Below are 18,713 nucleotides of genomic sequence, written 5' to 3'. Positions count from 1 at the left end.
AATTGCCACTCTATTGCAAATACTTCCTCCTGTTTTACTTTTTCACTCTTCCTTTGAGAGTGGTTTCATAGACATGCAGAGTAATGGTATGTGCCTGCGTTCTTCTGTAAGTGTTATTCAACCTGCAAGTGTGTAGTTACTGTTTTAAGGGTGTTTGGGTGTTAGCAAAAGCTTGGCTCTGTCACCTGCAAAGTGTTTCTATCAGCTTCTAATCCATGAGAGCAGTGGTACAGTTGCATAAACAAACCTTTCTTGGGGTGCAGAAGCGTGCAGCACATAATCTGGGCTGTGGGAGAGAATGTCCTACATGTGGGAGACTGTCCTGCATTACCTCAGGAGGGTAATGGTCTCTCTATTTTTTAAGACCCTTAGCAGACAGTGAGAAGCTGCCAGTGCAGAGACACAGAAATGCTGAGAACCTGAAGTCACCAGAAGCAGAAGCTCCCCTTGCAGAGAAGAAGAGCAAGAAACCCAAAAAGAAGGAAAAGAAACACAAAGAAAAAGAGAGAGACAAAGGAAAGAAAAAAGAGAAAGAGAAAAAGGTAGTAGAGGAAGAAGAAGAAAAAAAGGTAATTGTTCAAAGATATGCACTCTCTTAGAAAATGCTGTTATAGGCTGTATATATTGCTGGGTGTCTTGTGTTTCAGTTGTCACATGTGACTGTTCCTAAACAACAAAGAGCTGAATGTTTTCAATTTTCTTTTCCTTAAATTGCTACTACCATAACAGCATGTATTTAAAGATTTCTGTTACTGAAAATAGCACTCAGTCAGAAGACTTCAGCTTGCAGCAGCCTATGCTGCAGATCTTCCGGATCTAATTTCAAAGTTGAGTTCATTGATATTTTGTCAGTTTTTAAAACAAAGAACTCTCCTTAGTGAAATATCTGGAACTCATCTTCATTCTATATCCTGGCCCCCGTGTATTCCAAAATTTTTTTTCAGTTAAAATTTGGCATTAATTGACAGTTACTCCGAAGACTCAACTATCCTTTTTGTAAACCAGTCTACAGAGATGCAAGTTTCCCCTAAGTCACAGCCCATGTGCTTTAAATGCCTGTAGATGTTGCAATACTTAGAGTAACTCAGTCTTCAGTATGCCTGGCATTTGCTGCCACCTCTACTGATGGTTTCAGGCGGTCTAGATCTGTCCTCTAGGAACTTAGACTTTGAGCAACTGATTTTGCAGGAGCCCTCAAGGAGTTGTTAGATGGAAATTTGCAATTACTGTCACCTATGTCCAGGTTTTAAATGTGCTGAAAGGCTGAAGTTAAGCTCCTTGAACCGTTTGCTCCTAAACGTGTTACAGCATCTGTCTTTGTGAGCATTTTGGAGAGATGCAGTTCCATGAAAGCTTTTATGTGTTAATTTAAGACATCAATTTTTTAGGAATAGTATCTAAACAACCATAACTGTTGTCTTTTCCCTTGGATTTCAGGGGGAAGACTTGGATTTCTGGCTCTCCACTGCTCCACCACCTGCCTCCACTTCCCAGCCACAGGTAGACATCTTGCCATGTCACAAGAAACTTTTCCTGATCTTAGTCTCGGCCGTGATACGAGTGCCTTGTCACGGTGCAGGAGAGAAGGGAAAGATGGTCTTCATCTCCTCCATGTATTGCCATGAAGCAGTGGAATTTTATCTCCCCAGCTGGCAGATGCTAACTAGAGGTTTCAAGCTCACTCTACAATGCAGATCAGTGGCTAGAAATACAGATGCAGCTACAGGCCGTGATGGGATTTGAATATTATATTATCAGCTAAAGTTTTATTTCCTAGTGTGAACTAGGCACTAGCGGTATCATTAGATCTGAGAGACATGTAGACCAACAGAAAAATATCTCATGGGTTTTGATGGGAGATTTTTGACAAAGAGACAGGGAATGTAAAGGTTCCGATTCCTTCAAGGAGATGTGTATCTTTTGTCCTGGAGTGATCACATTTACCAAGTTTCAGAGATCTCAAAGGAAAGGTTTTGTACCCTGTTGGTCTGATGTAATTCTTGAAATAACAGGAGATTTTTTCAGGGGGGAGGCAGGGGGTGACAGGTGAGTGTCGCTGTTGAGATTTCTTTTTGGCTAGGGTTCTGCTGTTTTGACTGTCATGACCCTTCTGATCATCTATGCAGAGCGAGCCTGAAGTGAGCGCTGCTGCTGTGGCTGAACCTGAAGGGGTAAAAACGGAAGAAAGGGAAGAGCAAGAGGAGGAGGAGGATGAAGGAAAGGTAAGTGGTTTAAGTTGTTGCCACCTTAGCCACGTTTTCCTCATCTTCCTCATAAATAAGCTCATAGGGATTGCCAACAGTGCAGTGACCATCTGCAAGTAGGCAGCAGTGGGCTATTATGCCCTTTGGGAGCTCTAATCACTTCATAACAAGAAGTTTGGTTGTTCCTTGAACCAAGGGTCAGCTAGCAATTTCAAGGCTGCGCTTCAAGTCAGTTGAAGAGATTTGGCTTTCTGCTGCCTGCTGGCCTGGCTGCTGTGAGTTAAGGCATTGGCATCTGACTGGAGGGATGGGAGCAAGGGTATTCTGGGACTCAACATGGAGTGGTAATTGGAGTGTAAGGAATGCGGGCTCTATCCCAGATCTCTGCTGTACGAGGAAACTACGCTCAGTCTTCCAGGAGATTGGCTCTCGCTCGACACACAGGAAGCAAAGAGTTGAAGTGTTGGTAGAGGGGTCATGATGCGGTATCTGGAAAGATAGTTTATTTTAAGGGTTTGTTGTAGTTTCTTATTGTTTTTGGTAGAAATCCTCCAAGCATAAGAAGAAAAAGCACAAGAAGGAGAAAGAAGAGAAGTCCAAGGATAAAAAGAAATCCAAAAAGAAGCATCATCACAGTGAGGAGGAGACAACAGAGTCAGTACAGAATGGAACACTAGATGATGAACCACTACCAGTGAGTAGCTCTGCGCTGGCAACTCTAACCTTGGGGAAAAAGCAGGAGCTGAACAGTGTTTGAGGGGAAGGAGGATGACACTTCAGAGAATTAAGTTCTGTTATACTGTGACTGTAATTTCTTTCTTGTTTTCCAGCCTATGTCCAGTTACCGCCTTCTTGCTGAAAATCCTTACATTAAAATGGTGAGCTTTTTGGTGTTCAAATACAGATAACTTCTCTTCTTGTATTCTCTCGGAAAAGAAGGGAATACCCTGCATAATACCCAGAATAATATAGCAACTTATGTAGACAGCATTTAACTGAAGAGCTGTTTATATCCCAGCAGCTGGAAAGCTAACAAGGTTCCATTCCCATTCCTTTGGTTGTCTCGCTTAACCAGTTTTTTGAGCTGATGTTTTCCCACTACTCGGCAGTACTGTAGACCTGATCACCAGTGTGCTTTTCATTATCATAAAACTGTGTCAAATTACCTTTTTAGAGGTTTCTAAAGCATCCCCGTGATTTTTTTTTTTTAACCTTCACTTGCAGACCTACGATATTCAAGGAAATCTGCAAAATGACAGTCAAGTTACTGTCTCTGTTATCTTTGAGAACAAAAGCACTAGCTTCCTGAAGAGCATGGAACTAAATGTCCTGGACTCGCTCAACACTAAAATGCTCCGACCAGAAGGGTCATCGGTACATGATGGGATACCTGTGCCCTTCCAACTACCCCCTGGTATGACCAGCTTTGTGCAGGGTTCTCGGAATATGTTTAGTCCTGCGCTGCCCTCCTGTGGAAAGAATTGCTTAAACGTCTTACTGTTTTCCAGAAAGACATGTTCCGCTGCCTGTTTTTTCATTATGCTTTCACACAATTTATGTGACCTTTCGACAGTAGTATGGACAGTATAAACGCATGTGGTTCTGTATAGCAAGAGCAAAGTTCTAATGTAGAACTAGGAGTCTGAATGTCCAAGTTCTTTTTTTCAGATTACTACATTCTGGCACACCTTGGAACATGCTAATATCACCAACTACAGGAATCCCAAAATCACAAGAACTTTGCCATGAGGTTTAAAATGAAAAAAAAATATATATATATAGGCAGATTTCTTTTGTACTGGTCCTTGAACTGTTAAGAGTCTACTCTAGATCTATTCTCAAGCTTTTTTCCGCTATTTTAATGACAGAGGTCATTTGCAGTGCAAGTCTGCATTAAATACCTAGCCGTTTGAAGGGGGAGCTGAGCCATTAAGAGATACTGGACAATGAGATGGAGGACAAAGGCAGGACCCAGCACAACTGAGTCACTGAACTGCTTTCAATTTCACTTTCTTTGTAGATGAGTTAACTTCTGTGAGGTGTTCCAGTGTTTCAATTTCCTGGAATTTAGGGCTTTTTTTTTTTTTTTTGAGTGCTTTTTTTTACCCCCCCCCCCTTCCCGTGGAAACCAGTGGGGTCATATTTTTTTCATTCTGTATAAGGCAGTCCTTGATATAGACTTATATATTAAAAGAAAAGCATTAGAAACAATTATTTTTTGTTAATTATTTGGAAAGTCATATGTCTTTCAATTATGTAAATGTGTAAGCATGTTGCTACCGTGACACATTTTGCCTAGGTACTTGCTCAATGACCTCTACCAAAAGGCATCTAGCACTGTTGCTCTTCAGAGACTCAAGAATTAAGTGCCGTAACACTGTTAATTCACAAGAGGAGGTGCGCATACAGCTCCATTCCAGCTCCTTGGAAAACTTCACACCTTAGTTGGGTGGGAAATGGTCAATCCCTAAAGCTTAGCTCCTTGTGGTCACTTTATTTTAGACCCAGCTTAGACATGGAAACGATTCTCTGACCTGAATTCTCCCTCTCTTCTCTTCATGCTAGGAATCTCTAATGAAGCTCAGTTTGTGTTTACACTTCAGAGTATTGTTATGGCTCAGAAGTTAAAAGGAACACTGTCCTTTATAGTCAAAGTAAGTGGAGCTTTAAACTCTTGTGCTTCTGCTTCCTTTGGAACTGCATAAGGGAGCTTGACATGGGTGGAAGGCACTGCTTTAGAGCTTCTCCTAGGCATCATTTCATCTCTGCTGCACCAGCCCATTCTGTGATGTGAGAAGTATTTTACATGGCATCTTGTGCAAAGAGCGTCCTGAGTTACTATGTAAGCATGTCCTAAATTGTCATTCCTGGCAATGTGCGAGCAATGCAGCCCGAAACGTTTGCCACGTGGTTAGCTAGAAAATCACTGTGGTGATGCATCTGCCAGGAAAGAGGAGGAGGGCAACCAACTAGCATGGATGCAACCTAGAGTCTCAATAACCCAATAGCCTGGCACAGGGCTGGAAAAATAGTAATAAGAATTAAGATAGAACTAATAGGGATGGAAACTGAGCAAGAGTGCAGTTAGCTAAAGGCATTGTTTATAAGTATCGACCTGATTTGAAGAATGTATAAGCTATTGACTTTATTGAAATAAGATTATAAATCAAGGAACTCTACATGAACAGCTCAAAGGAAGTGAATGGAGGCAGTTGTGGCTACTTCAGAGTCAAAAATTCTGTTTTAAGAATGTTTCTTCTCTGTTTTAAGAGTTTCTTAAAAAACAGTAAATCAGCCCTATTTTTAGTGCTTGAGAGTTGGGAAGCACTGATTTATTATTTTGCTTGGTAAATAGTGAACTGTAATACCACATCTTTCAGTGCTAGTGTAAATTTGAATCTGCTTGATATGTTTCAGCAGGATGAAACTGAAAATGTAACCAGATCCATCCAGCTACGTGTCCTTTTACTGTTTTAGGTGTATATATCAAGCCCCTTGCCCAAATTTTGTGTCTCAGAGTGGCCTTATGTTGTAGCATGAGGGTCACCCCCCCCCTCCTCAAACTGATCCTTCAGGACCTGACAGGGCATATCAAAGGGAATGAAGCCTTAGCAGTCTCATCTGTGCCTTTTCGGTAGGTGGGGGTGGTACCTCCTCTTGCTGCCTCGGGGCTCCCATTCATCTCCTTTCCTTTGACCTGTTGCAGAATGATGAAGGTTCAACCCATGAAAAACTAGATTTCAAATTGCACTTCAGTTGCGCTTCATACTTGATCACGACGCCTTGCTATAGGTAAGTGCCATCCAGGAGGCACCTCACGACATTGGTGCTTTTGCCACCCATATGAAGCTGAGCTTTGGCTGCAGGCCGTTTCTGCAAGATACGCAGCATGCTTTTGACTTTGGCTGCTCGTGATTGCTTTTGTTACGGTTCAGTTCTCTGCTGTAATGTTTGACTTTTAAAATCTGTCCACTAATTTGTTTCAAGTGATTTTGAAGAAGAGGCTATGTGGAAGTAGTGGCGTTTGAGATCATAGGGTTCTCTAGGGCAGCCTGGAGTATGGTTCCCATGTTTGCTCTAACCCCCTTTTCCTACTAGAACTTAGTCGTACTTGGACTTCTGCATCCTGAGATATCTTAAGGTCTGCATGGGGCTAATGTGGCAGATTTCACTTGAATTTATAGCACAAGTGTTTACTTCCCTTCCTGTTTTGCAGTGATGCTTTTGCCAAGCTGCTAGAGTCTGGGGACCTGCACATGAGCTCTATTAAAGTAGATGGAATTAGCATTTCTTTCCAACATCTACTAGCAAAGATCTGTTTTCATCATCATTTTTCAGGTGAGTCGTCTTCGATGCAGAACCTTCTGTAAAATTCCATGTTTTAAAATTTCTGCTGCTCTTGGAGAGCATGCAACACTCCGTGGTCTTGATGACAGAACCAGATATACAGATTAAATAAATCTGGCAGAGGAGTGTTTGCCAATTTTGTAATACATTGATGTCCTCCAAGCACGTGGATGTCATCCTCTGCCCTGACCCCCAAAATGAGCTCTCTTTTGGGTCCCTGTGGCTTTCATCCAGTCCTGAGAGACACATCACAGGTATCAAGGGAGTAGCTTGCTCGTAGTTAGGGCTGTAACTGTTCTCTGGGGGATGTATTTGATTTCTGGTGCTTCATCCTACCTCTTTCCCCTGTGCTTTGTTTCAGTAAGGTAGAGATGGAGCTACTTGAGTTTGGACTGAGAAGAAATTCTAAATTAAAATGCAGGGATTGGGTAAAGCAAAACAAATGGCTGTTCCATCACGTTCTGGTGTATGTGTAAGGCACTGCCTGATTGAAGGTATTTCTAGGGAAGAGATCTACATTCTGATTAGTGTTTTTGCCACAGAACCTTTGCAGTTTACTTAAAAGACATATGACTAATCTCAGTATTGCAAAATATCCCAGATAGGAGCCAGGAGGAGCCAGGCACGTACGCCATCTTAACCCTGTCTTCCTCTTCCGCTCGGTAGAAGCTTCTGCTCCTCGAGGCCAGGCAGAGTAGTAGTCCCTCTTCATGGGAAGCAAACGTTATTACAGAAATAGCAGAATAAATTAAAACTCCTGCTTTCTTTGTAGTCGTGGAACGTGTTGATTCTTGTGCATCAATGTACAGTCGTTCTATCCAAGGTCATCACGTCTGCCTACTGGTAAAAAAGGTAAGAGCGTTGTAATGTTCTGAAATGGGACGCTGAGAGATGCTAAATCTGTAGCCTTTCCCACCTTGCAGGGAAGAGAGAAATATTCTTATCTAAATCTTCTGGGGACATCATGGGCCATTTAATTCACCTGGCCCATCTTAGCAGTCTTATCTGCACCGCTACCACGCTTGTACTTCCCTGATGGTTTCCTGTTGCCCATCCCATACCTGATGGGTAGCAGCAGGACTGGCAGCTCCCCTGAACTGACTTCTCGTCTAAGCCTGCTTCCTTCCCGTGCAGGCGATACAGCCAGGGGAGTCTGCACAGTTTCTAGTCCGCAAGCTTCCCTGGGAATAGTTGTGCCCGCTTAAAGGAGAAGCTAATGGATTTCTTTCTTCTTTTTCTTTCCAAGGGAGAGAACTCTGTATCCGTAGATGGGAAATGTAGTGATTCCACCCTGCTTAGCAACTTGTTGGATGAGATGAAAGAGACATTGTCCAAGTGCTGAATATTCCTTACAAAATACTCCAACTACAAGAAACACACCTAATGTGTAAAGACAAGCAGACCCAAGTGTTAAGTTTCTCCCTCGTACGCATGTACTATCCTGGGGCACGTGCTTTTCAGTTAACTCCACCACTGTTTGCCGTTTAGACGTTTTAAGGCTATACGTTACCTTTTTATTTCAAAACTTTTTACAAACTGTGGTGTTAACCCTTTCTAGCCCAAAGAGATCCTGGTGACATGACTGGAGGAGGGAGGGAGGGAGGGGCGGTATTTATTCAGCAGCTCATGATGATCCCATGAACCTTGCCATCTCTGTGGAATTGTGGACTAAGCAGAAGTTTATCAACAGTAGCACAGTCTGTTGCTTGTGCTGGTTACTGGGGAAGGTTGACTTGATCCTTAGCCATGGAATGTGTCTTCAGGGCTGCTGTAGTCGGTGTATATTTCTAGCAGAGGCTGGTGCTGGACCTGAAGGCCTCTTTTGTTTTTTTATTATTATAATTATTATTATCTCGAGCGCAGAAAAATCCATTGTGATCAGCATATAAACATCCTCCATCTCCTAGGGCTAATCTAAATGAGCCTAGTGAGAATTGGGACGTTTTTGAGTTTCTGTTTATAGTAGTTGCCTTGAGCCTTAACCTTCTAGTGACAGTTGAAAGAATAGAGGGTAAGTACATAAAACACAGGCTGAAAGTATTACTGTTTGGTTATCTGTTCCCTTCCCTCCATAAAATCTATCATGCCTTCCCGCTTTGAGCAGTCTGCTGATGTGTTTTAGGAGTCCACTTCAGTTTCACATTCCTGAAAAGTTAGGGCGTAGCGAGAAACTGGAAATCCAAAGGGGTCTGTTCCTGCGTGTTTGGGTTGTTTTTTTTTTTTTTTTTTAAATATATCATTTTGCTCACCAGCTGAGGTTGACCACTACCGGGTTAGAGAAATGGCCACATGCATAATCCCTTGTACTCTGACCAGATTGCAGATGCAGCCCTGTTCCCTCCCTCTGTGCTGTGCAGTCAGAGGTGCTGTGACACGTCAGTGGTCCCTGCGGCTTGTACAGCCCTGCCTCCACAGCAGCGGATGCAGATTTAGCGGCACAAGTGCAACTGGGTCCCCGCAACAGGGGTGTCCTTGTTGGGATGGAAGGAAGGGAGGGATTGGTGAGGGAGCAGCACAGACTTGTGTTAACGTTACAGGTTACTTTTGAAGGAGGAAAAGGAGAGTCTTTGAGTGAAGTCCATTCTGCACTATTGAAAACATGTGGAATCACTCCCTGGAAGGGGACGCCTTTCTGTCCTTTACAAATATGCTTAATTAAGGTCCTTTTCCCAAATCTCTTGCTTCAAAATTGTTTTCAGTTCTTTTAGTTGCAGTTCCGTACCCAGCGCACTGAGAACATGCTTGAACGGTTTTACTTTGAGGCAGGGGTCAAGAACTGTCGGCTGCTATTACCAAGAGGGCCCCAGGGAGGAGTTAGGCTTGTCTGTACCTTTCTGGCACCGCCACCACTCCAACAAGGTGTCAGCAATGCGCAGTAGACTTTAACGAAAACCCTACGCAGGGAACAGGGTAAAGCGTTGATCTTATCCTTTGGGTTAATGTCATGTACTTTAAACGTGTATTGTGCTCTTTACACTCTTCCCATACTAGGGTATTTTTTTAAAGTCTCTGCTGTGGTTTTATTGCTAGGACCAGCTTTATATTCTGACTGCACTTGTGTGCTGCAGGAATTCTTTTGCAGCAGGCTTCACCGCTGGTGAAGCGGTAGTTCTTGGTATTGGTCAACCTCCGTTGGTTAGCCAGTTTGTGTATTAGGAGCTGAACGTATTGAAATTGTCTTAAAGGATAATGTTCCTCAATTAGTGTTTTTTTTAATTCATGGATGAAAACTGTCACTTTAGCATGTAGAGTCTTCTCTTACAGAATCCTGTGCAGTGATTCTAGAATTTTGAAACTGTATGATGTGTTACATTCACAAAATTATTTGCTATCAACATTCCCTTTAAAAAAAAAAAAAAAGAAACATACCACAAGCTGCTGTAATGATTTTGTGTCAAGATGATCCAATAAACTTTCAAAACAAAGTTAACTTTTTTTGGTTTCTAAGTAGTCATTATTTTATAAGACCCTTCCAGTTTGTATGCCCTTGAAAATAAATTTTGTCAATAGCTTGTTTTGCCAGTCCCTGAAATGCAGTTAACCCTGGAATTAACATTGTGTTTCACCACTGCCAAACGTCGCAAATGCTGTATAGTACTCAGGGGAAACGTTTCCCCTAAGTATTATGTTGTTTGACATGGATATACCCCAGATCTGAAGTGCTTGTGTCTTTGGGGGTGGTAAGGGGCATCTTGTGCCAAAAACTCTGGAGGAAATGAGAAGCTGTTTCAAACGCAACTGTGTGAAGCGGCTAGGGACTGGTTTGCCTCAATGAGGGGAATCCTGCCAGGCCTGTATCCCCAGTATGCATATCAGGTGCTGGTCATGTACCTGCTCTGTCAGTGGCGACAGCTCTAAAGCATGAAGTGAATGAACAAAAAGGAGTCATTAGCGTGGGACACTGGAATGGTGCTGTTCTTCGTTGGTTGTATTTTAAACTGGCCTTAATTTTGCAGACACCAAAATTTCTATTCCTGCACATTTTGAATGACTAAGTCAGGCTGTCAATTTTTAGCCTTCCTCTGTAAGGCAGCATTGCAAGCAATAGTTATCACTAACATGAATTACAGGGGGGAAGCTCATGCAATTGACCTCAGTTAAAGCTGCATTCATTTATTTTATTTTATTTTTTGTGGATTGCAAATGCAGCTAAGATTGCAAATTGGAGCCCTGGTCTTAATCGGATGTCCAGAAACTGAAGAACAGAAGTCAGTCTGCACCTCTCTTCCTCTCAGTCTGGCATCATGCACAAACTGTGGCAGAAACATGCCAATATTAATATGCGGCTCAACATCTGGTACTGTCACAACTGGAACGGAAGCATTTGTTTTTGTTGGTACTTGCCGTGCTTGCCAGTAAGACCAGAACCTGTGAAAATCAGACTATTAGAAAATGCCTGGGGATGTGATGGTCAGGAGCCTACCAGCTCTGCATTGAGGAAAAATCCCTGGCTTGCACTGACTGGTTGGCCTCATTATCACTTGATAAGCTCCTGCTGCGGAAGGAAGCAGCAGGTCCTTTGTTTTCTGCATTCAACACTAACCCAATATTGTAATCCCAGATTGGTCCTTAGGGAGGCTGCTTGCTTGCTTGCTTGCTATGCTGCATTGTGGGCCTGCACGGATCGGGCAGGATGGAAGCAACAATAGAAACCAATTGCTTTGCAAATGAGAGACTCTGCATGTAAGAAAACAAACAAAAAAACTAAAAACCAAACCAAAAAAACACACAAAGCCAGGAAGCACTTGGAGTGAATGTAAAGTATTTAATGAGCTGCAGTAGCTTAACTACACAATGCTACCTTGTACAGTGGAGCTGGCGCCAAGCACTCCTGGCTTTGAGCACCAGGACTCTTGCCCTGCTCTCTGCATTTATCCAAGCATATTTTTACACTTCAGTTTTGCACACTGCATGCTATGAGCAGGCACATAAAAGAAACAGCAGTCGGCACCGTCCTTCCAGGGGAAGGAGAGCGCCATCCTGGCGGTTTGGGGCTTGCAGGTGTTTCATGCCAAGTCTTGGACAGAGCAGCATCTATTCCTTGGAGGCGGGGGGGAAAACAAACCATTAGCAACTGTGCTGTCTGGAAATGCACAGGCATCGCCACAGCAGCTGCACCGGCTCTGCTGAGGCCCTGTACCTCGGGCTGTGGCAGAAGGTGGCTGCTGCTGGAAGCACAGAGTGGGATCAGCTGCTCAGCAGTTAAACCCAAGCTGCTAAGAAGATGCTGTGCTGCCCCGTGCACCAGCTGGGAGCGACAGGAAGTCCTGGCTAAGCTGCCGGAGCCTTCACACCTGCAGGCCCTGGCCTGGCTCCCCTGGGTGGCTTCTGTCAGTGAGAACGAAGGAAGGAAACAAGCTGTTCAGCTGTGCTGTAGGTCTGGCTGCTAAGTTGGGGCAGTCACACCGGCACCTGTAATCACTCCTTGTTTTAAAGAGCACCGTCACTCCCTTTTGTGCTAGCAAATAGCAAGAGCATAGGAAAATTTAAGTGCATGCCATGAGCGCCTGCGTCCTCTGCAGGTTCTGGGGTTTGGGTAACCAGTCTGCTTTCCACCGCAGTTTGTTTTTAAGCTTTGCAGGGACTTGCCACCTGTGTTCGACTTCCCTCATTCTGATGTTTGTGAAAATTTCCCTTTGAACCAGCAGCTGTGTTTCTTACCACTTCTCCTTTTGCTTGTCCTTGTTTAACAGGACAAGCGTATTCTTTCAGCTTGTCCTGTTAAACCACCACCCCTGCAGCCAGGTCGCTGCTGGCAACTGGTGTCTGGCCTCGGCAGCAAGAGTTGAATCTCACCTGGGGCGGGAACGTGGCTGCATCTGCCTCGTTTTTCAGCGTTTGGAAGGCACGTCGGGCTGGGGATGCCTGGCTGAGTTTGAGGCTCCCGGCAAGCCTGTCAGTTAGCTCAGAGGATGCAGAGAAAGGTGCTACAGCCTCTCCTGCCCTGCAGCACAGCGAGGGTGGTGCTGAGCCACGTGGCGCCCACCAGCTGGGACAGAGCAGGAGCACAACCGTTCCCATCCCCAGGGCAGAACTGAGGTTAAGAGGGAACAAAGCACAGGGCTGAGATGGCTGCAAGGAAGGAAGAACCTGGCCTGGAGTAACCCTAGCAGAGCTGTGGGGTTCACCTTGGGCTCTGAACAAAAATGGGGAGGGGGGCTGTTTGCAAGCAGGCAAAAGCTTGTTTGGGACTAGGCCGTGTTCTGATTCAACTGTAATAAAGTTTAGAATAACTGAGCTGTCCTGAAAACGCTAAAACCAAATATTTCTACTCCTGCCTCCTCAAGGGTTGGGCTTGCTCCCCATGAGGAGAGCAAGGAAAGCTCTTTTCTACTGCTCATTCCCCCATTAGCCTGGAAGTTATCTCAACAGCAACGCTCTCCTCTGGCGAGCAGAAACTCCAGCAGGGTTAACCCTGCCCCAGCCTTATCTGGTGCATGTGCAGTTCCTGAAAAATAAAGAATACACATTAGAGCTTGGCTAATTCCAGCAATAAACCCTCTGATCAAAAGCCAGGAAGGCTGCCAGCTTTTGCCAAAATAGCAAAGGGCTGTAGGACTCATAGGACTGTAGCGATGCCTTTTTGCGCCGAGGCTGGACGTTTCTTGCTGGATGAACATAAAGCTAAGCTTGGAAAAAATTGGGAAGGAATAAGGCGGCCATGGAGCTACAGGGAGGCTGGAGGCATCCGAGCTAGAGCTGGGGTCGCTCCTGTCTCCGGAGCTGGTGACAGTGACCGTCTGTGCCCAGTACCGAGGACTGGAAACCCACCCCTACTCCCAGAGCAGCTGCCCACCGCTTTATAGCGCCTTAGAGGCGATGGGAGTTGTCACGCCACTGATTTGAGAAATGAGTATGGACTAGTGTCTACTTATTACTGGTCCCAGCGTTGCAAGTCCCCTCTCACCAGCAAGGAAATCACTCGGCGTGCTGGTGGATCTTGGTTCTGGAAAAAAAAAAAGAAGAAAAACCCCAGTGAGATGTGAATGCCCATTCACCACCTTAGAAAGCCGAGCACTGAACTCGCGCTTGCCTGTAGCTAAACAGGCTTCTCTGAGCAGCTTCCAATGACATGAGGAAGCAGCAGGAAAGATGCTTAAAAGAGGGGTAAAGGCTTCCTCAGCAAGTGTTTAGCCATTGGCAGGGGAGGAAAGAAGGCACGTGCTTGTTAACAGCACTGCTGGGATTGTCGTGTCAAAAAACTCCCTTCTCTCCTGTTTTTAAGGGCATTGCAGACATCTCACGGCCCCAGCTGATGGCACTCGCACACGTCCACTTGCCCGCCATCCAAAAGGGTGGCCTGCTGCAGCTGGAGCCAAAGCAAGGCAGGTGGGAGAAGTCTCAGGCCATGCGCGAGATGGCCGCAGCCAGAGATTTCTGCAAAATGCAGGAGCAAAACCTGCTGCGCAGGCGATGCTGCTGCTGCTGCTGCCGCCAATCTGGGACAGGGCAGGTGCCGAGGGCCAGACTCCAGGGGATCTCGTGCGCCTGATTTTGGGTGTATTCACCACTGGGTGATCACTCACCTGGTTCCCCAGGCTGCATGGGAGGTCAGTGCTCTGCACACTGGGCCATCCTGCCTAACCAGCTCCGCGGCGGGTTAACCCCTTCCTGTTGCATCCAGCTGGGTGCCAGCATCCACCCAGCCACTTGCAGCACCCCTCGGCTGCCCGGGAGAGCGCCCTGCCCTGCCTCGGGCGTCCCGGCTGTCCCAAAGCCCTGGCCTTGCACCGCAGCCCCTGCTCCCTCTGCGCCGAGCAATGGCAACGCTGCTAACATCAGGTTTGCGGTTTAGGTTGCAACTTTACAGGCAGTTTACTTGCCATTTTAGGCAGTATTGGTTTAGACTGCAACTTTAGGCAGTTTGTCCAGAGCTGCAAAAGTAAAAGCAAATCTTGTTTTTAATTCATCGGGTCTTTGAACAACCTTGTATGTTGAACAGCTATTATTTTGGGGACTGGATCTTTCTGCTCAGATAGACCTGTGTTACAAACTCTACTTTTCTGTCCAGAAATTATACAGATTGGCTTAAAACTATGTGCTTGAAGTTTTTTTTTTTGTTTTGCTCCCGATTTCTGGTCATCTCCTACGTTTACAGGGCACCTCACTGAACGTTTCTGTTCCACCACGAGGACAATAATGACAATGAATAATAAGACAAACTTGCCCCTGACCAGGCATTTCTAGCACAGCACCAAGTTGCACATGAAGCTCGTGCCACTTTCACAGTGTGCTACATTGTGACACAGACTTCCTCTGTTTTTAATGAATAATTTAATGAGTAATTTTAGCAAAGTCTGCTCAGGGGGGATGCTTTGCACTGGCTGCAGCTGACGCAGCTCCCCAGCCCTGCTACAACACTTTGATGGCAACGGGCAGCAGCTATGTGAATAGGCAGCAAATATGTGAATCCTGCAAGGGTGCAGCAGATACCACATATCTGGGGCCTCAGTGAGATGCAAACAAACTTTTCTCACAGTCCGAATCTGGCCCAGAATCTACTGAGTAGCCCTAGGCTGAAATATAGTTAAGGCCAGTCAAAATCCAGCTGTGCAGCTGGCAGAGAGACCGGCACAGTGACGCAGTCTGGCTGGCAAGCCCACGTCTGCAGACTCCACAGCTCCCGCTCTGCTCAGCTGATTGCTTTGCCATCCTTTCCGACCACGATTCATCTTCGTGGAGATTATTTAGCAGCAGGATGTTATTAGCTTGCTGTGTCAACACTTTATTCCCTCAATATCATCTCTAATTTAATTAATTAAGGTTCCTAAGAATAACCAGCCTTTTCTAATTACAAAGAAGCGCAAATTATATCCAAGCCATCCCTGATAAGCAATGGCAAAGCTCAGGTTAAATGATGGTCTGAGTTTTAGACTGTCCAAGCAATGCCAGGAGGACTTTGCAACTTGAAGATTAAAAGAAAACCCCTTTTCCAGAAGTGGAAGGCAGGTTCTCCTTGCAAGCAGTATTTCTATAATGTCTTACACAAACAAAAGGCAAGTGGATAAAACTGCTCGTAAGGGTGAAAGGGGACCAAAACGGTTTTCCCCACAGGATAATCATGGGTTGCTTGAATTAACTTTCAAGGTATTAGCCAATGCAAGAGGAAATCCATGGAGTAGGGATGTTTCACACCATAGGAAACACGTGGCAGCCACCAAACGGGAGGAGGCAGGGGAGGAAGCACAGGAGCTGCATCCACTACTTCTTAAAGCATCATGAAAGAAGTATTGGCCTCAAAGTGTTAGCGAAGGGCGTGGGAATTCCCACTGCCTGCAACAGCAGTTAGCGCTACATCGCAGCAGAAAAGTGAAGTACTTAAAATCGTGGTACTTAAATCTGCAGCGCGGTGAGTCTGGGAAGTGCCTTAGATCCCCCTTCCCGCTGCTTCCCGCAGCCCCACCTGGGAGGACAGCAGCTCTCCAAGACAAAACTTTTTTGCATCCAAATAGTCCATGCAGGTCTCTATCACGTCTTCTGTAGGCTTCTGCAGAGTTTATAAGGAGAAGTGAGGGCCCAGGCCTGAATTCAGAGGAGTAGACAAGAGTTTGAGTTTTATTTTGTTTTTCTAAAGGCACGTTTATGCGGTTGAGCTGTTTCTTCTTTCCAGAAACCTGTTGGCCACCTTCAAACAGATCTGACAGGAGGTGAAACTTGTCCCTCAACTAACAAATTTAAACAGTTAAAGAAAGAAAGTATATCATATAAATATGTAGATTAAAAGGCATTGGAATAAGCCAACGAGCGAGGGTAGGCGGATGGAGACAGCCGTTGCGAGGGCTCATCCCCAGCCTCTTCCTCGCCGGCGGGCTCCTTCCAGGAGGATTGCTGCCCCATCTGCTGGTCATGTATTAAAAAAGGTCCCCCTTATAAAAGCGTTTGCAGTGTGAACACGTACTTCTTCTCTGGGGGTTTCCCCGGTTGCAGAACCTGTGAGAACTCTCTGGAATTATCATTTTTTGCTCTTTGCTAGCGGTGACATCTTGGATTCGATATCTCTAAGCATTAATGACTGGTCAGGGTGAGACAGAGCTGGGCCACATGCAGGGCAGGAAACAATCTTGACACACTCCTTTCCCACCGCAGGGAGGAAAACTCGGCAGGGTGTTTTAGCAGAGTGGCGTTGGGTGCGCTTTACAGTGCTCTTCACCTCAAAATATTCACGTTTCTAACAATTTCAGCGTTTTACAGACGGGGAAATCAAAGCAGAGATTGACCGGCGTGTCCCAGCACTCACCACTGACCAGCGGCCAGCCAGGGGGTAGAATATGGATGACTGTGCAACCAGACTACTCTGTCTCTTGCCCATGTGATCTGAAGTTATTACTAATTAGATAGCTGAAGAAAATTGCTGCTAATAACTGGATATAAAGATGATCTGGCAAAAAATTAGGAAGAGGCTTTTTTTTTGATTTGGTAGGAAAACAATTAATGGCAAGGACGCATTTGATTATAAAGGACTCCAATTTGTGCGACAGCCCGTTATTTACCATCAAGGCACTCCTGCGGCTGCCACGTACACCGTAAGGACGTACAGACAGACAGCGGCCTCCTGCCCTGCTGCAGCTCTGTGAAAGCCTCTTCCCGAGCTCGCCGCGCGCCACCAGGGCTCAGGGACGAGGTGGCTCTTCCCCGCAGCCGAGGGGGTACTTCACCTAGAGGAGGGATTTGATTTTCTTTCAGAAATATTTATGTTAAGTTTTCGGGGCCCAGTGTAAAAGCCACCGTGGACTAACCCTAACGCTGGGCCGGACCTTGCTCCCGGGCTTCGTTGTGCCCCTAACCGTCAGCCTAAGCCTAATCCTGATGCTGACGCCGTGGGACCCGCTGAGCCCGGCCCAGGGTGGCAGCGGGGCATCTCCATCAGTCCCCTCCATCCCCAAAGCCTGTCCTCATCAGAGCCCTGTCCCCAAGGCCTCAGAGTCGATCCCCGTGTCCTCCTGTCCCCAAGGCCTGTCCCTGCGTCCCACGTCCCCAAGGCACCCCCCATACCCCACGCCCTGTCCCTGTGTCCTCCTGTCCCCACGTCCTCCCCTTCCCAAGGCACGTGCATGTCCCCGGGGCCCCAGGGCCTGTCCCCATGTGCCCCCATCCCATCGGGTCCCCCTCCCCAGGGCCTGTCCCCCTGTCCCCAGGGCCTGTCCCCCTCCCCAAGGCCTGTCCCCCCTCCAGAGCCCGTCCCCCTGTCCCCAGGGCCTGTCCCCCTCCCCAGGGCCCGTCCCCCTGTCCCCAGGGCCCGTCCCCCTGTCCCCAAGGCCTGTCCCCCTCCCCAGGGCCCGTCCCCCTGTCCCCAGGGCCCGTCCCCCTCCCCAGGGCCCGTCCCCCTGTCCCCAAGGCCTGTCCCCCTCCCCAGGGCCCGTCCCCCTGTCCCCAGGGCCTGTCCCCCTCCCCAGGGCCCGTCCCCCTGTCCCCAAGGCCTGTCCCCCTCCCCAGAGCCCGTCCCCCTGTCCCCAAGGCCTGTCCCCCTCCCCAGGGCCCGTCCCCCTGTCCCCAGGGCCTGTCCCCCTCCCCAGGGCCCGTCCCCCTGTCCCCAAGGCCTGTCCCCCTCCCCAGGGCCCGTCCCCCTGTCCCCAGGGCCTGTCCCCCTCCCCAGGGCCCGTCCCCCTGTCCCCAAGGCCTGTCCCCTCCCCAGAGCCCGTTCCCCTGTCCCCAAGGCCTGTCCCCCTCCCCAGGGCCCGTCCCCCTGTCCCCAAGGCCTGTCCCCTCCCCAGAGCCCGTTCCCCTGTCCCCAAGGCCTGTCCCCCTCCCCAGGGCCCGTCCCCCTGTCCCCAGGGCCTGTCCCCCTGTCCCCAAGGCCTGTCCCCTCCCCAGAGCCCGTCCCCCTGTCCCCAAGGCCTGTCCCCCTGTCCCCAAGGCCTGTCCCCCTCCCCAGGGCCCGTCCCCCTGTCCCCAGGGCCCGTCCCCCTGTCCCCAAGGCCTGTCCCCTCCCCAGAGCCCGTCCCCCTGTCCCCAGTGCCTGTCCCCGCCCGTCTCCCCAGTGACACAGCGGTGGCAGCAGCGACCCCCCGGGCAGGGCCGCCCCAGCCGTACCCCGCTTGGCCCAACACCCAACACCGCTCCCCGGGGCCCCGGCCCGGCCTGGCGGGCGCTGGCGCCGTCGGCGAGGCGCAACCCGCCCCCCCGCCGGTGGCGTGGGAGGAGCCCGCCGGCCTCCGAGCCCTC

The 18,713-nt window shown here is 47.7% G+C and overlaps 1 protein-coding gene and 1 long non-coding RNA gene across 9 annotated transcripts in view; one reads left to right on the top strand and one right to left on the bottom strand.

Moving 5' to 3' along the window:
• The window catches only part of AP3D1 (adaptor related protein complex 3 subunit delta 1), a 46,125-nt gene extending 36,144 nt beyond the window's left edge, over nucleotides 1–9,981 (top strand). For both annotated transcript variants that reach the window (XM_068919603.1, XM_068919604.1), the window contains exons 22-32: nucleotides 365–569; nucleotides 1,438–1,500; nucleotides 2,127–2,222; nucleotides 2,749–2,898; nucleotides 3,035–3,082; nucleotides 3,429–3,618; nucleotides 4,770–4,858; nucleotides 5,911–5,996; nucleotides 6,421–6,542; nucleotides 7,324–7,403; nucleotides 7,798–9,981. In XM_068919603.1, the coding sequence (XP_068775704.1) occupies nucleotides 365–569; nucleotides 1,438–1,500; nucleotides 2,127–2,222; nucleotides 2,749–2,898; nucleotides 3,035–3,082; nucleotides 3,429–3,618; nucleotides 4,770–4,858; nucleotides 5,911–5,996; nucleotides 6,421–6,542; nucleotides 7,324–7,403; nucleotides 7,798–7,893 (1,225 nt within the window). In that variant the 3' untranslated portion in view covers nucleotides 7,894–9,981. The remainder of the gene's footprint in view (nucleotides 1–364; nucleotides 570–1,437; nucleotides 1,501–2,126; nucleotides 2,223–2,748; nucleotides 2,899–3,034; nucleotides 3,083–3,428; nucleotides 3,619–4,769; nucleotides 4,859–5,910; nucleotides 5,997–6,420; nucleotides 6,543–7,323; nucleotides 7,404–7,797) is intronic.
• A 1,327-nt stretch (nucleotides 9,982–11,308) lies between these two features.
• Nucleotides 11,309–18,708, bottom strand: LOC104150647 (uncharacterized). Of its 7 annotated transcripts, XR_011136370.1 has the most exons (5): nucleotides 18,582–18,704; nucleotides 17,042–17,206; nucleotides 15,955–16,073; nucleotides 13,459–13,497; nucleotides 11,309–12,999 (listed from the first exon to the last, which is right to left on the bottom strand). It is a non-coding gene; the product is annotated as an uncharacterized lncRNA (long non-coding RNA). The 7 variants fall into 7 exon arrangements; XR_011136368.1 differs by having other exon boundaries at nucleotides 13,459–16,073; nucleotides 18,582–18,708; XR_011136371.1 differs by having other exon boundaries at nucleotides 11,309–11,591; nucleotides 11,692–16,073; nucleotides 18,582–18,707.
• Nucleotides 18,709–18,713: the final 5 nt, after the last annotated feature.

This window comes from Struthio camelus, chromosome 26 (assembly GCF_040807025.1).
Source record: "Struthio camelus isolate bStrCam1 chromosome 26, bStrCam1.hap1, whole genome shotgun sequence".
Lineage (NCBI taxonomy): Eukaryota > Metazoa > Chordata > Aves > Struthioniformes > Struthionidae > Struthio > Struthio camelus.
The sequence above is the reverse complement of the archived record's forward strand: the minus strand, read 5'-3'. Positions and strand labels throughout refer to the sequence as shown.